Raw genomic sequence first — 17,667 nt, forward strand, 5'->3', positions numbered from 1 at the left:
TTTTCTAAACTGTTTGATATGTATCCTTAAAAAATCTGATTTGCTATTATCCTACTTGTAAAACGGGGGAGTTTTATTCACTTGTCTGCACTAAATTTCCACCATTTGTGTATATGATATAGTGTGGACATCAGGCTTTAGGGTTAATCATAAATATTGTAACTAGAAGAACTTATGAAAGGAAACGTTACCTGGATAAAATGCAAAAAGCGTGCAGACTGTATCTTCATATTTGTCTAAATTTTATTGCAACCACATGGATTCCAGTAGCACTGTTTTAATTAAGTGCTGTTTAAAGTTGTATATATTCTAAAAGACCAAGTTGTACAAATAAACATGCTGTATACGGTATAATACTGTACATTGTTAGCCAAACCTTCAAAGAAACCATCAGCTCTGGATAATGCTGATGTCGAAACTGAATCAGTTTTATAAAAAAGAATTTTAAAACACAAGACTATTTGGTCCATTAAACATGGTCAATAGAAGAAGTAAACTTGATCTGGAATTTGGAAAGTAAATGGAGGGTTACATTTTTTCAGGAGACAGTTCAGCAATAACTTTACATTTAAATGTTCAATGGAGCGACATTATTATGGACTTTGTATGGCACAGATGGCAGATAAGAAATTTGTGAAAAGACAGCTCAACTGACAAGCTGCAATTTTGAAATGGTCAAAAGTAACCACAGAATTGTTACGAAGCAGAAGGAGGCCATTCAGCCCATGTTTGCTACTCTTCTTTCTCCCCCTCCCACCACTCCACACACTTTTCTCCCTGAAACCCTGCACCACCTTCCTTTTCAAATCTAATTCCCTTTTGAATGCCTCAATTGAACCTGCCTTCACCACACTCAGGCAATGCATTCTAGACCTTAACCATTCACTGCATGAAAAACCTTTGCTTCGTGTTGCCTTTGCTTCTTTCACCAAATACTTTAAATGTGTGCTCTCTCGTTCTTGGTTCTTTCACAAGTGGGAACAGTTTTTCCCTATCTGCTGAGTCCAAACCCCTTGTGATTTTGAATGTCTCTGAAATCTCTTTTCAACCTGCTCCAAGGAAAACAGTCCAAACATTTCCAATCTATTTTCGCAACTGAAGTTCCTCATCTCTAGAACCGTTCTGGTGAATCTTTTCTGTATTCTCTTCAATGCTATCACATCTTTCCTAAACAGCGGCACCCAGAATATAATGCAATATTCCAGTTCAACCTGAACTCCTTGCTCTTGTACGCTATCCTTATTAATGTAGCCTAGGATACTGTACGCTTTATTAACCACTCAACCTGTCCTGCCACCTTCAATGACTTTTGCACATATGCATCCTCTGCTCCTTCACCTCCTTTAGAATTGTACCCTTTATATTGTCTTCATGTTCTTGTACCAAAATGAATCACTTCACATTTTTCTGCATTGAACTTCATTTGCCACCTGTCCGCCCATTCCACCAACATGTCTATGTCTCTTTGAGGTTCTACACTTTCCTCCTTAGCTTACAATGCTTCCAAGTATCATCCGCAAACTTGGCATTTTCAAAATATGAAAATTCAATGTGCATCAATGTCTAGGACAATATATCGGGAAAAGCAATGGTCCCAACACTGACCCTGGGGATCTCCACTACAAAGCTTTCTCCAATCCAAAAACCATCCATTGATCAGTACACTTTCCTGTCATTCAGCCAATTACATATCCATGTTGTTAATGTCTCATTTCATGAGCTATGATTTTGCCTACAAGTCTGTTATGTGGCCCTGTATGTCAAATATTTTTATCCTCATCAACCCTCTCTTACCTCAAAAAACTCCAAGTTACTCAAACACACTTTTACCTGAACAAATCTGCTGGCATCACCCCTGAGTCTAAAGAAGACTGGAAAATAATGAGCACCGCGTCTGCAGTTTCCACCCTCTCCCTTCAATATCCATCTCATTTGGTCCTGGTGCCATATCAACTTTATGTACAACAATCCAAAACCACCACCTTAGCAATTTTAAATCCTTCAAAGTATCTTCAAAGTGAATTACCTCTTCAATATTTGTACAATTCCAACAAGCTGTACTTTTACATGGTTTGTTTTGGTGCTGCTTATATATTCTGTAATTAAGATCAAACTTATAACCAAGGATTGGCAAATGTCCCAAAGCCATTTAGAGAGAGATGCACTGTCGCATGGGGATGCACTAATTGACTGCCAGTATTAAACACTGCTAGCATATGCACCATAAGAGGTCTGCTGTATAAACTTTCACTTGCAGTAGACCATATGCTGGCTTCTAAGGCCACTTACCATAATACTCCAAAGTGTTGTGGTCAGTCTTTGTGTAAATATGTGCCACGGGTCACATTCTTCTAACAGGACAGTGAGGTGAATCATTTCCCTTCTGGTGTCAAGGAACCCTAATACAACAAAGTCAATGGGGGGGTGGGGGCAGTGTCAGTGATAAAACTCCTTGGTACAAAGATGATTGACTTCCAACTGCAATCATCCCAGCTCTAGGATGTTGCTGCAAGAATGTCTGAGACCTAAGTTCAGTTATTTCAGTGATGACTTGCTCCATAAATTCAGAAGTAAGGCTGTTTGCTAAGCCATATTTGGAATTCCTCAGATAATGCAGCAGCCCATGCCCACATGTAGCAAGACTTTAGCAGTATCTAGCCTTGAACTGATAAGTGATAACATTTCCAATTTGCAAGTGTCAGGGAATGAACATATCCAGCACGAGAAAACATAACATTCAATGGTATAGAAATCCCTAAGCTCTCACTATCGATATTCTGGGGTGACACAAGTGAACTGAATTGGACAAACTAAATAAGTATCATGTCCACATTCAGGCTAACAGCTGAAAGTTCTTTAGTGAATGGCTTACCCAAGTCCCAGAAGTGTGTCTATCACCTACAAGATACAAGTCAAGAGTGTCATGGAATATACTCAACTTGCCAGGATGGTGGTTGTTCCAACGCTTGAAGTTTGATCCTTTGCATGGCAATTCAGTGTACTTGATTGATGCCCAATTTACTGTTTTAAATATTTAGGCTCAAATCTTCAGCTCAGGGTTGTAACCCTAGACAAAATAAATACCTTACAGTGATTTTTATTTTAGAGCAAACTTCCAATGGAGGACTCTACATAACTCAGTGCACAAAACCTCAAAGGGAGCAGTGGAGAGAATCGGCACAGAGATCAAGCTCCTTTTTTATTTTGGCACTAATTGCTGTATTTTGTTAGAGTTTAAATGTCCTAGTTTATTGACAATATATGGAGAGAAGATAAAGGGGTAGGGTGGGTGATGGGGTTAGAATAGGCGAGGTAAGTAGTTTAAGGGGGTTGAGTGGCAGCTGATCAGGGTGGAGGGTTGGGGAGTCAGAGGGTAGACACGTGGTGAGGGCTCATCAGGTTCATAGAATCCTATAGTGCAGAAGGAGGCCATTCAGCCCATTGAGTCTGCACTGACCACAATCTCACCCAGACCCTATCCCCATAACCCTGTGTATTTTACCCTAGCTAGCCCCCCTGACACTAAAGGGCAATTTAGCATAGCTAATCCACCTAACCTGCACATCTCTGGACTGTGGGAGGAAACCGGAGCACCCGGAGGAAACCCACACAGACACGGGGAGAATGTGCAAACTCCACACACACACCGACCTGAGGCTGGAATTGAACCCAGGACCCTGGCGCTGTGAGGCAGCAGTGCTAACCACCATGCCACCCTATTGTGTCAGGGGGAGTTGGGTGATGGGGCTCGTCCATGTCAATGGGAAGTCGGAGGACATGGGGAGATGTCAGTTCTGTAGTTATCCAGGTGTTAGATTAGATTTTAATCTGCCTAACGTTTCCCAGGTAACTATCCAAGTAAATCATAACTGTCCAAAGTCTCCAACTAGCTTTGAGTTGGAGACTTTTTTGAAGACTCACATGGAATGGGATCAGAAATTCAGATTTTCGGGGCAATTCCCACACAGTGGAAGATCTTATTCTCTCCACCATTGGTGTACTGTGGCTGTAGCACACTATCTACAGATGCACTGCAGCAAGTCACCAAGGCTTCTTTAATTGGCAGCTCCTCCCAAATCTACAACCTCCATCACCTGGCACAAGGGCAGCAGATGCACGGAGGTCCTTGATTTCCCAGTCATTTGCACCTCATGCACATAGACATTGCTGTTCCTTCATGGTTGCTGGGTCAAAATTCTGTAACGTAACCTTGTAGGAGCACCATCTTTGCATATGTTGCAGTGCCAGAGGACTCATAATTATCTCATAGGAAATTAGTGATGCGCAATAAGGACCAGACTTGCCAGTGATTACTGTATCCCTATACTCATTCTTTTAAAACAAAAATGACTGAAAAATGTGTATACTGAGTGGTTACATGCGAATGTGATATGGCTACAAAAGAAGTCGCATAGTGGGTATACACAGGAGTTATCCCCAGGAGTGCAGGTAGAGCATAAGTATTGTATATTGTTGTTGAACTTAGGAATAATCTATGTTTGTTGGAAGTCTTTGATGTCAGTTATTTAAGGAACCCACAACACTGAAGATGGGGTCCTGGTGGCACCAGGACTATGCGCATCGACCCACTCATTGAAAATATTGCGGCTAGTTGGGAAAAGTTCCATAAGGAGTGACGTATTTACTCTGGTGTACTCTCTGACAAGTCAAAAAAAGATACAGGTTCATACCCGATTCACTTCTCGTGGGCCCCGAGAACATCAAAAAATTTGAGTAATTTATTTTCTAGACCGAGGAGGAAAAAGAAGACATTGAGATAATCCTGAAAACAATTCAAGAACATCTGACTCCTGGTTTAAAAAAATGTAATCCTTGATAGACGTACATTCAACTCAACAAATCAAAGAGTAGATGAGTCAATACAATCTTACACGGCCAACCTAAAAATATTGGCAAAGAAATGTGCGTTCGAAACTTTCACTGAAGACCTAATCAGGGAATGAGTAGTTTGTGGACTATATAGTCTGCAAGCAGCCATCAATATCTGCATGTTAAACAATCAGAAAAATGGAGCAGAGACTTCAGGCAGGAATTTGCAGTAGAGGGGGTGTCCTGCTCCAACTGCAGTGACCAGCACCCACCAAACAGAACAGCTTATTTTGTATATGGTAAAAGGTACAATAAAAGCGGGATTTGGAACCCCTGCAGTGCTGCAACTCCAAATCACAGCTGCCCTTCTTTACCATCAGCAACATGGCAGCTGTTTGATCCTCCAGGCGTAGGAGTGGTCAACAAGGTGATTGAACTGAAGTTCAAACAAAGCAGTAAAGCTACAGAGCCTCCACAACATTATTTTAAGTGTTGCCAATGTCACAGGAAAGGGTGAGATCTTCACCAACCTCAATATATTTAACAGTAATGCCAAACTTTAAAGTCAAGATTGATACTGGAGTGAAGGATAATGTACTATCCAGCCAAATGTTACAGGAAATAGACCCATATGTAGCACCAGATTCCAGCACCCAGATGCCCCTCATGACTTATGGTGAACTGACAATCCACACCAAAGGTGCAGCAGCAATCCTTGACTGCACACAGGGAAATTTCAAGTTGTTGAATAAAACGCAAAGCCATTACTAGGGCTTTGGCACAGCATTGCATTGGGGCTCAATCAATTTGGTCAAGAAATGCATGTTTTACAGCTCCAAGCCCCAGTGATGACAGCATATAGAGACCTCTTCAACTGACATCATTGGCAAGCTACCAGTTGTATACCAAAGGAGACTTGATGATTCAACACCACCAATGGTCTATGCTCTGAGTAGAGCACCAGTAGCCATGAAGCACGAAGTCCTTGATGAGCTGCATCGGATGCTGGCACTAGGTGTCATGAGACCTATAGATGAGCACAGTAAGAAGTCTCACAACACCAGGTTAAAGTCCAACAGGTTTATTTGGCAGCACAAGCTTTCGGAGTGTCAGGCTCCTTCTTCAGGTGAGCGAGGAGTTTTCACAAACGGCATATACAGACACAAACTCAATTTACAAGATAATGGTTGGAATGCGAGTCTTTCCAGGTAATCAAGTCTTTATAGGTACAGACAATGTGAGTGGAGAGAGGGCCAAGCACAGGTTAAAGAGGTGTGAATTGTCTCCAGCCAGGACAGTTAGTCTCAGACAGTTAGGCCTCATCTATAGGTCTCACCTATAGATGAGGCCATGGAATGGGTTTCAGCAATGGTGGCTGCAAAAAAAAATGGTAATCAGAATATGTATTGACTCAGTGCACTTAAAGTGCTGCTCAGACTAAATTCTATGAAGACAGTGAAACAGATGGTAGCATACATGCCAAATGCTGAGGTGTTCAGCATTTTCAATACAAAATGTGGATTCTGGCTGATCCCGATAGATGAGGAATCCGTGAACCTAATCACATTCATGTCTCCGGTAGGCAGATATCATTTTCTTGGTATGTCCTATGAGAGCAACTCTTTGGGGACGGTTAGTCTGGGTAAGGTGCCCGAATGGGCTTCTGCACTATAGGGATTCTATGATTCCATAGATATATATGTAAATAGTTATGCATTCAGTTAGATTATTTGTATATTACATAATGTACAACATTCAACAAAATTAACAAAACAAAAAATGTAGAACTGGGTCTGTGGCCTGATTCGTCTCAGTGGTTTAAAATTAAGTAGTGTTCAAATGGGTCTGCAATCTGTGTCACATTCTCCTGCTGTTGGCATCTCTAATATTTGTGCCAGTTCAGACTGGGTGCATCAGAAGTGTTATTGGCACCACAGAAGCAGACACATGGATTAGCTTTAGTGCTGACACTGACTCCTTCAGTCAGGACTACAGCTCCCAGGAGAGCTGACACTGATTCCAACTTTTACAGACGCACCATAGAAAGCATTCTTTCTGGTTGTATCACAGCTTGATATGGCTCCTGTTCTGCCCAAGACCGCAAGAAACTACAAAAAGTCGTGAACGCAGCCCAATCCATCACGCGAACCAGCCGCCCATCCATTGACTCCGAGTACACTTCCCGCTGCCTCGGCAAAGCAGCCAGCATAATTAAGGACCCCCACGCACCCCGGACATTCTCTCTTCTGTCGGGAAAAAGATACAAAAATCTAAGGTCACATACCAACCGACACAAGAACAGCTTCTTCCCCTGCTGCTGTCAAGACTTTTGAATGGATGGACCTACCTGGCACTGAGTCAACCTTTCTCTCCACCTTTAGCTATGACTGTAACACTACATTCTGCACTCTCTCCTTTCCTTCTCCTCTATGAACGGTATGCTTTGTCTGTGTGGCGGCGCAGGAAACAATACTTTTCACTGTATGTTAATACCTGCGGCAAGAATAAATCAAATCAAACCCAGTCAGGACTACAAGACCCAGTGGCGCTCGCGGCGACGGCGGCTAACGGTTCTGGGCCGCTCGAGGCCCCCTCCCACCTCCCAGCATAGGCGGCCGCCATTGGGCAGTGAGGCTGCTGGCTTGCGATTGGTGATTGTTTAGGGGGGTGGGGCTGAGCCTGTTGAAGGTGATCACTTAGCGCTCGAAATGGCAGCTGCTCGCTTCGCTGTTCTGGCCAGCTGGCGAGGTGACGGTGTGTCCCGGCGGCTGCTGCTGTCGGTGAGGAATGCGGGTCCGGTTGTTATGAGAGGCTGTGCATTGATGGGTTGAGGTGGATCGGAGTTGTCGTCCGGGGGGGGGGGGGCGTTTCAGTCAGACTCGGATTTGATGTGAATTCAGTTGCTTCAGGGAGACCGGGCGGTTTGTGTTGTTGGTAAATTATATAGTTTGTACATTATATAGTTGGTGCAATCGGGATGGGACGGTAACTGGTGCAAACCCATCTAAACTAGGGCCCCACAGTGATATGTGTATATCTGAGGCGAGTGGCACTCGGAGTGGGTGCGACTTGTCCACTCTCCATAGTGGACACATGATGTGAAGGGCAGCCAGAGCGAAGTTCAGATGACCTTTCTTCAAAATGAAGTGCAAACATTTAAATCTGTCGGTCAGCATCGATAGCTAGGGGTTCATTTCAGGTGAGGATCTTCAAGCAGAATCGATGAACTGCGGCTACTCTTAAAACACCAGAAAACCACAAGAAATGCGTGTTAAAATTGAAAATTACACCCCACCACCACCGATTTTTGAAACAACGAGGAGTGAAGGCTGTCAATCTGGAGAAACTTGCAATAATCGATAATCCTTCAGTTGTTTCAAGATTTTTATATGACATCCCACTGAGGGGAAAAGCCAGATTAAGAGTTTACTGTTTTAAATATGTCACACGAGAGTGGCTAATATAGACTGGAACAGAATCCACCCAGACCCTATCCATGTAACTGCACATATTTACCCTGCCAATCCCCCGAACCTACACATCTTTAGACAGTAGGGGAAATTTAGCATAGCAAATCCACCTAACCTGCACAACGTTGGCCTGTGGGAGGAAACCGGAGCACCCGGGGGAAACCCACACAGACACGGGGAGAACGTGCAAACTCCACAAGGCCAGAATCGAGCCTGGGACTTTGGCGCTGTGAGGCAGCTGTGCTAACCACTTTAGTTTTCTTTTCAAATGTATTTTTCACAGTGGTGCATCAGATGCAGGAACATGCATACTGAGTTTTACATGGGTGAATGTCTGAAAAGGAAAAAAAAGTAAATCTTGCTATTCTCACTGTACATGATAACCAACCAAAAGAATGTCATGGAAGGCAAATAACTAGTCCCCTAACATGTGCTTTTCTACCAAAAGTCCTTTGTTCTATTTATCCATACAAACAAGTTAAGGCTTATTGTTTGAGTTTTCTTCATTACATATTTTTCATTATATAAGTGGTGCTTTGATCTACAGTGCTATGGAATGTTTATAACTTCCCACATATAGTTCCTGATCATGGTTATGTTGTTTGAATGGACCCAATAGGTGTTGTCTGTTCCACAAGGAGGAATAACAGTTATGAAGGTTCCTAATCAAACTTGTTAAGGTACCTCTTCATGAATGCTGCAAGCCCTTTAGCACCTCATTAAACAATCATTACTCATATGAAATCCTAAACAGTGAGTGTCACTAGGCTCGTCAACTGTGAGACATCACATTTAAGCATAATCATGATATATACATACTTTTGAGTCTCTAATAGAGGTTGGTGATTAGTGATCAAAAATTGGAAACATGCTGCTTTGCCCTTCCCTACCTAGCTGTACAGACACCAATTAGAGTAGCTAATTCAGAATTGAGCTGGTCCTGGAGCTTTCTAATCTGTATAATTCAAATATTTACACAGAGGGTGGTGGGGGCCTGGAATGCATTACCAAGCAAGGTGGTTGAGGCAGACACGCGAGGATTATTTAAGACTTATCTAGATAGCCACATGAACAGACTGGGAATAGAGGGATACAAACGGATGGTCTAGTTAGGAACACATGATCGGTGCAGGCTTGGAGGGCCGAAGGGCCTGTTCCTGTGCTGTATTCTTTTTATGTGCAGTTACCATAGAACATTACAGCGCAGTACAGGCCCTTCGGCCCTCGATGTTGCGCCGACCAGTGGTACCAATCTAAAGCCCCTCTAATCTACACCATTCCAATATCATCCATATGTTTATCCAATAACCACTTGAACGCTCTCAACGTTGACGAGTCCACCACTGCTGCAGGCAGGGCATTCCACGCCCTTACTACTGAGTAAAGAACCTACCTCTACCATCTGTCCTATATCTCTCACCCCTCAATTTAAAGCTATGTCCCCTTGTGCTAGCCAACACCATCTGAGGAAAAAGGCTCTCACTATCCACCCTCTCTAATCCTCTGATCATCTTGTATGCCTCTATTAAGTCACCTCTTAATAGAGGCATAAAGGGAGCTTGGTTAAATTTCAAGATCTGTTATTGTTTTAATCCATGGAGTACTGAACATCTTTAAAGATTTTTGATTTTCATAACATTCTTTTGACATGTAGTATGAAGTTGCTGACACTACCATTAAAAATGTAAGGGTTGGGTTTGTATCTGGAACAAAAGTCACATTACTTCATAATGGTGGATCATTGAGTTCAAATATCTTTGACCACAGATGTTGCAATAATGACTGCAGAATTGAACAAATAGCTGGTGATTAGTCAGGGAAAATGTTTACTTTTCAATGTGCCAAACAAGTGATTTTTTAAAAAATAAATAAATTAATGTTTTATTACATTTTTACCGTTTCAGGATTAGAATTTGTTTCTTTGCCATTTCTCATTTCAAAGTTGCTAGAGTCTAACTACTATATGTTTTCCCACGTGTGAAAGACAAATTAATCTTTAGTACTAAATATTTTTTGTTAATCAGTATGTATCTTTACTCACATTAACTTTCTTTAAAATTCTTTTAAAAAAATGAAAAATAGCAGTTTTTGCTTCTCACACCATAACCACATGACTGCTACAAAAAACCTTATTGACCTAATTCTAGTTTGGCTACAGACTATAACAGTAGTTTTAATTTGAAGAGTTAAAAAGTTGTTTAAAAGCAATTGCTGTCAGAGTTTTGAGGCTTCAATACAAGCTTATTTAGTAGGTGACATTAGAATAAATGAAACAAGCTGCATATTTAATTTGGTTTTAAAATCTGCCCTTGTATTCAAAAGAATAAGCTAGCAATAGTTACTACTGCCAGAGGTAGTCTAAATGTAAAAAGATTGTGCGTTCTTTTGCAGTATGGACTTTGAGATATTGTCAACAAACAGGCCATTGGACTGAATAACACAAAAGACCTGGTCTTCTGGCTCTTTGTCAATCAAAATGGAAAATAAAATTTATGTTAATATATAGTAAATCATAAGACTAAAATAAACTTTGTTTTTATTAGATAGATGAGAGTATGTTATGGTCTTGCTTTACCAGATCTTTCTTAATGTGTTATGTCATTATATTAAAGAAAACTAAGAATATAATGTGTTTTATCTCAGCTTGCAAAATGTGAGCACAGAGGATATTCATCCGGATCCACACTAAATGTAAGTATAACTTTTTTCAAGCTCGATGTGATTTGTATTAATGAGTTTTATGGATTAGGATGTTTTACCAGAAATGCACACTGTATTCTGTAACAATTACAAAATGACTACGTTTAAAATGAAACCTGTACAGACTTGACATCCTCAAAACACACGTTGATGGTCCCAAATAATGTGAATTGTGATAGACACAAGCTGCATCTTGAAATCACAGGCGCTTTGTAAGTGTGAACTTTGGACTGTCTTCATTGCACTAAATCTGTTTACAACTTAAAATGACACATTGGTAAATGCGAGGAGGCAGGGGGTGAAATAAATGCACATCTCTTTACCCAACATCCACTGAGACAGAGAAACCACCCTATCTCTGAAATTGAATGATTGCTTGAGTCTCTTTCAGGCATCTGCCACTATGGCTGTTAAGGACTCCTCGTTTCACAAAAGCTAGGAACTACATCTCACTCCACCACATGGTTTACAACTCTCCAGGAAGGAACAGAGGTTTGGGAATGGGGTGAGAGATGAGGGATTCGGGAAATTGGCGGGGATGGAAAGAGATGGCTTTGGAAGAAAGGTAAACATGGTTTGAGGAGTGGGGCTTTCGGGAGGACATGAAGAGGTCTTGGGAATGTGTGGGGGAAAAGATTGGGGAATGGGGGCTGGGAGGGGAGTGTTCTTTTGTTTTCTCTTGGGATCATTCATTCCTTCATGTTGCCTATCCCTAATTGTCCTTGAGAGGGTGGTGGAGCAGCACCTTCTTGAATTGCTGCAGTTCATCTGGTCTAGATAGGCACACTCACCGTGCTGTTAGGAAGGGAGTGCCAGGATTTGGAGAGTGCAACAGTGAACCTATGGTAATGTCATTCCATGTCAGGGTGTTGTGTGACTCGGAGGAGAACTCGCAAGTGGTGTTGCGTTGAGTGGCCTTGTTCTTGTAGGTGGTAGAGGTCATGGATTTGAAAGGTGCTGTCGAAGGAGCCTTGGTGAGTTGCTGCAGTGCATCTTGTAGATGGTACATACTGCTGCCAGTGTGCTGGTGATGGAGGGGGTAAATGTTTGTTTAAAGTCATAGAGGGTGCGCCAACCTGTGCCATGTAGATTGAGAAGAGGCTTTGAGGAATTTAGGAGGCGAGTTACTTGCAGCTAAATTCCCAACCTCTGATCTGCTCTTGCAGCCACAAAATTTATATGGTTGGTCCAGTTGAGTTTCTGGTCAATAGTAACTGCAAGATGATGTTGTTGGGGTATTTGCTGATAGTAATGCTGTTGAACATCAAGAGATGAATGGGTTTTCTTTTGTAGATCATGTTGCAAGAAGGCAGACTGCTCCGGTGTCTGAGGAGTTGCTAATGTTACTGAACATTGTGCAAATGTCATGAATGCCCCCACTTCTGACTTTGATGGAAGGCAGATCATTAATGAAGCAGCTGAAGCTGGTTGGGCCCAGGACACCGTCCTGAAGAACTCCTGCTGCATTTTCCTGGGGCTGAGATAATTGGCCTCCACTAACCGCAACCATCTTTTTTTATACTAGGGATGATGTCATCCAATGGAGAATCCCTCCCACCCTCCAATTCCCATTGACAGAGAATTGACATTGTGGGAGATGGTGGCAGAGTGGTAATTTCACTGGACCAGTAATCCAGAGGCCCAGATTCATGTTCTGGGAGCATGGGTGCAATTCCCAGTTGATGAAACTTAAATTCAGTTAAGTTTTTAAAAAAAATCTGGAATTGAAAGCTAGTCTCAGTACAAAGAACAAGAACAAAGAACAATACAGCACAGGAACAGGCCCTTCGGCCCTCCAAGCCCGCGCCGCTCCCTGGTCCAGGATTGAATCCTGAATCCAGGATCCCCGCCCAATTTTCCAGCCTATCTACATACCAATATCCTATCCACCGAGCTGTCCCTCACAGCTATGATGCTTTGTTCATTACAACCTATTAACTTACCCCCACCCCGCCATTCCAGACCATGTGATCTCCAGGGAGAGGCGAAAACCCAGAGTGAAAAACCCCAGGGCCAATATGGGGAAAAAAAAAAATCTGGGAAATTCCTCTCCGACCCCCTGAGGCGATCGAAACGAGTCCAGGAGATCACAATGGCCCCGTTCGGAAAATGCTTCCCAACCCTAGTCATTTCCACTTCCACGAACACCATATGAATTCCCTGCCCCCGAGACAGGTTCCCAACTATCCGCAGTCTCACTCTGTACTGGCACCAGCAAGATGATCGTAGAATGAAGCCTTGAAACGAGAAACCAGGAACAATTAGCCCGCGCCGCTCCCTGGTCCAAACTAGACCACTCTTTTGTATCCCTCCATTCCCACTCCGTTCATATAGCTGTCTAGATAAGTCTTAAACGTTCCCAGTGTGTCCGCCTCCACCACCTTGCCCGGCAACACATTCCAGGCCCCCACGACCCTCTGTGTGAAATATGTCCTTCTGATATCTGTGTTAAACCTCCCCCCCTTCACCTTGAACCTATGACCCCTCGTGAACGTCACCACCGACCCGGGGAAAAGCTTCCCACCGTTCACCCTATCTATGCCTTTCATAATTTTATACACCTCTATTAAGTCTCCCCTCATCCTCCGTCTTTCCAAGGAGAACAACCCCAGTTTCCCCAATCTCTCCTCATAACCAAGCCCCTCCATACCAGGCAACATCCTGGTAAACCTCCTCTGTACTCTCTCCAAAGCCTCCACGTCCTTCTGGTAGTGTGGCGACCAGAACTGGACGCAGTATTCCAAATGCGGCCGAACCAACGTTCTATACATCTGCAACATCAGACCCCAACTTTTATACTCTATGCCCCGTCCTATAAAGGCAAGCATGCCATATGCCTTCTTCACCACCTTCTCCACCTGTGACGTCACCTTCAAAGATCTGTGGACTTGCACACCCAGGTCCCTCTGCGTCTCTACACCCTTTATGGTTCTTCCATTTATCGTGTAGCTCCTCCCTACATTATTCCCACCAAAATGCATCACTTCGCATTTATCAGGATTGAACTCCATCTGCCATTTCCTTGCCCAAATTTCCAGCCTATCTATATCCTTCTGTAGCCTCTGACAATGTTCCTCACTATCTGCAAGTCCTGCCAGTTTTGTGTCGTCCGCAAACTTACTGATCACCCCAGTTACTCCTTCTTCCAGATCATTTATATAAATCACAAACAGCAGAGGTCCCAATACAGAGCCCTGCGGTACACCACTAGTCACAGGCCTCCAGCCGGAAAAAGACCCTTCCACTACCACCCTCTGTCTTCTATGACCAAGCCAGTTCTCCACCCATCTAGCCACCTCCCCCTTTATCCCATGGGATCCAACCTTTTTCACTAGCCTACCATGAGGGACTTTGTCAAACGCTTTACTAAAGTCCATATAGACAACATCCACGGCCCTTCCTTCGTCAACCATTTTGGTCACTTCTTCAAAAAACACCACCAGGTTCGTGAGGCATGACCTCCCTCTCACAAAACCATGTTGACTATCGTTAATGAGTTTATTCCTTTCTAAATGCGCATACATCCTATCTTTAAGAATCTTCTCCAACAACTTCCCCACCACGGACGTCAAGCTCACCGGCCTATAATTACCCGGGTTATCCTTCCTACCCTTCTTAAATAACGGGACCACATTAGCTATCCTCCAATCCTCTGGGACCTCACCTGTGTCCAGTGACGAGACAAAGATTTGCGTCAGAGGCCCAACAATTTCACCTCTCGTCTCCCTGAGCAGCCTTGGATAGATTCCATCAGGCCCTGGGGATTTGTCAGTCTTTATATTCTCTATGGTGACCATCTCTATCATCAGTTGTTGCTACTTGTCTTCTGACTGCGCATGCTCTGATCTATTATGTAGCACATTATCCAAAGCCTTTGGGAAGTCTAGAAAAATTACATCTACTGCATTCTCCTTATCCACTCTAAATTGCCGATGTTGGTATATAATAATATAAAAACATTTTCTAAGGTACAGAATGCATTAAATCTATCTGATTTAAAATTTTAGTTACAACTGAACACCTATATTAATACCAGAATTTAATATTTTTAAACCATAGGAAGTAGTCATTGCAAGTGCAGCCAGAACCCCTGTTGGTTCATTTAAAGGATGTCTTTCCTCATTAACAGCCACGCAGCTTGGTTCAATTTCGATAAGAGCTGCCATTGAAAGAGCAGGTATGAGTGTATGTTTTGTTCTTTGATTTAAAAACCTTTTCCTCAACTTTAGTTTTTTTTTGTGAAGTAAAGTTTATAGGTAAAATTAAAATGCATTTATAGGAGCAAATTGGTAAGATAAAATGGAGAACTACATAACGCTGGACTGGCAGAAGAAAATTGAGATATCATGGAAGAAAAGTAACTGTTAAATGTAATGTATTATTTAGCTACTTAAAATTCCTTAATGTAGAGATCTCTACCTAGTGTAATGACTGTAGAAGAATTTTTCAAAATGTGTCACTTTTTGTTCATGCAAAGAAGTAGATGATATTGGCAAGGTCTCATGAGATGAGGAGAATGAAGTTGTTTATGAGCTGAATAGCATTTTTCCCATTACGGTTTATGGAATTCTTTACCTGTCACCAACATGTGTTTATGATGTCTGGTGGTGAGACCTTGATTATATTACAAATTGTAACAAAACCTCAATTTGCACAGTCTGATTAGCAAATATCCATAGTAAGGTTCAAGTGAGAGATTTTCATAAATGCCATTTGATGCTGAGAAGCTTAACCAGCAAAGCATGCTGTACAGATTCACATTTCAAACCATCAAAAGTCTCTGGACAAAACCAGAGGTGGTGAATGTCTGGAACCCGCTGCCCGGGAAGGTGGTGGGAGCAGGTACGATAACGGCATTTAAGGGGCATCTAGACAAATACATGAATAGGATGGAATGGAAGGATACAGACTCAGTAAGTGCATACTGTTTTAGTTTAGGCAGGCATCATGATTGGCGCAGGCTTGGAGGGCTGAAGGGCCTGTTCCTGTGCTGTACTATTCTTTGTTCAGGATCAATGTTTTTAATTTTTGATGTGTTTTCATTCATAAGTTTATTATATTACACTGCAGTAGTATAAGCGCGATATCATTTCAATACCCATGTGGTTTTTCCAGTGTTAGTATAGTGCAACACCTAACGTTTATAGAATCTTTGGTTTTAAAAATGTAATTTTCCAAGTCTGTTACTTTTTTTAAGGTTGCCACAAATTTTTCTCAGCATATAGATACTGATTTGTAAGATAGGAAGTTCTTGAGAGCAGTTTGAAATGATTCATCGTGCACTGTTATTTTCTTACCTCTGTGTAATGAAGTGCCTGGCTTCCACTTGACATTTTCCCTATGGGATGTATCAGTGCCCCACTCATCTTGCACAATATGTTTGCACTATCAGTCTACTACATTGCATCAATCCATATTTCTGTTGACCAAAGTATGTGATTCTTTCTGTTGAAATCTTAGACATTGCTGTGCTTATTTTCTACATATGTAAGCTAATTGAATATTTGTATGCAGCAGACTTTGATGCGCAGTAGTAATATATTGGTTTAATTGACAGGAATTCCTCCAGAAGAAGTGAAAGAAGTGTACATGGGCAATGTTTTACAGGCTGCAGAAGGACAAGCTCCTGCTAGACAATCTGCCCTTGGTGCAGGTAAGTATATTGCTGTTATAATTAGATGGACGAAGAATATAGCACAGACTTTTGGGTTGGGTCATAAGTAACACTCTGACCATTGCTGTTTTAGTTCAGTGTCAGGGAAAACAGTTATTCTAAATGTTGTGGATGAAGTTTGATGGTTGGAAAACATTTCTCTTGATTTAGGTTTGCCAGTCTCCACACCTGCAACAACTGTCAACAAGGTCTGTGCCTCTGGAATGAAATCAATCATGCTAGCAGCACAAAGTCTTATGTGTGGACATCAGGTACTTCTGTTTAATTCATTGGTGGAGATGTGATTATTTTCAGGTTGATCTAAAATTTAGTTGCTGTGGTAGTGAATTATTCTTGATCTATTTGTTTCCAAGTTGGGTAGCTTGTAAAATGCAATCTACTGAGACATGACTGCAGGGAAACCAGGACTCAAATTAAACATTGCAGCGTATTGCATATTTAGAAAAGATAATGGAAGATAAATTAGCTATACTTATTAGGATAACATAGTAGAAAAAAGGGTGTGGCTATCAGTAAGGCAAAAACAAAATCCTTAATAAAAGATCAATCATACTTATAGATATAGTCTACAGGCCACATAATAGTGGAATGGTGGTGTGACAAGAAATATTCCAGTAAATTAGGGAATTGAGAAAAAACAGAATAACAATCATAGGAGCCTTTGACTACTTTGATATCAATTGGACAGAAGAGGTGGGTAAAAGGGATAAGAGAATGAAGTTCCAAAAATGTTTTTAGAACTCCTTTCTAACCCAATATGTAAAAAGCACAACAATGTTTTTTGCCCATCCCTAAATGCCCTTGGGAAGGTGGTGGTAAGCCATCTTCTTGAACTACTTCATCTGGGGTAGGTACATCCACAGTGTGAGGAAGGGAATTCCAGACTTTAGATCCAGTGACTGAAGGAACAGTCTCAAGAGGTTGTGTGACTTGAAAGGGAACTTGCAGATGGCGGTGTTCCCATGTTTCTGCTCTTGGTCTTCTACGTGATAG

At 42.0% G+C, this 17,667-nt stretch overlaps 1 protein-coding gene across 2 annotated transcripts in view; it reads left to right on the forward strand.

The window, feature by feature from the left end:
* Positions 1–7,471: 7,471 nt before the first annotated feature.
* Positions 7,472–17,667, forward strand: part of acat1 (acetyl-CoA acetyltransferase 1) — a 33,600-nt gene continuing 23,404 nt past the window's right edge. Inside the window, exons 1-5 of one of the 2 annotated variants that reach the window (XM_078222054.1) lie at positions 7,472–7,610; positions 10,944–10,991; positions 15,060–15,177; positions 16,558–16,653; positions 16,825–16,925. In XM_078222054.1, the coding sequence (XP_078078180.1) occupies positions 7,539–7,610; positions 10,944–10,991; positions 15,060–15,177; positions 16,558–16,653; positions 16,825–16,925 (435 nt within the window). In that variant the 5' untranslated portion in view covers positions 7,472–7,538. Of the gene's footprint in view, positions 7,765–10,943; positions 10,992–15,059; positions 15,178–16,557; positions 16,654–16,824; positions 16,926–17,667 lie in introns of both variants that reach the window. The other variant, XM_078222056.1, reaches the window with a different exon arrangement.

This window comes from Mustelus asterias, chromosome 10 (genome assembly GCF_964213995.1).
Source record: "Mustelus asterias chromosome 10, sMusAst1.hap1.1, whole genome shotgun sequence".
NCBI classification, from domain to species: domain Eukaryota; kingdom Metazoa; phylum Chordata; class Chondrichthyes; order Carcharhiniformes; family Triakidae; genus Mustelus; species Mustelus asterias.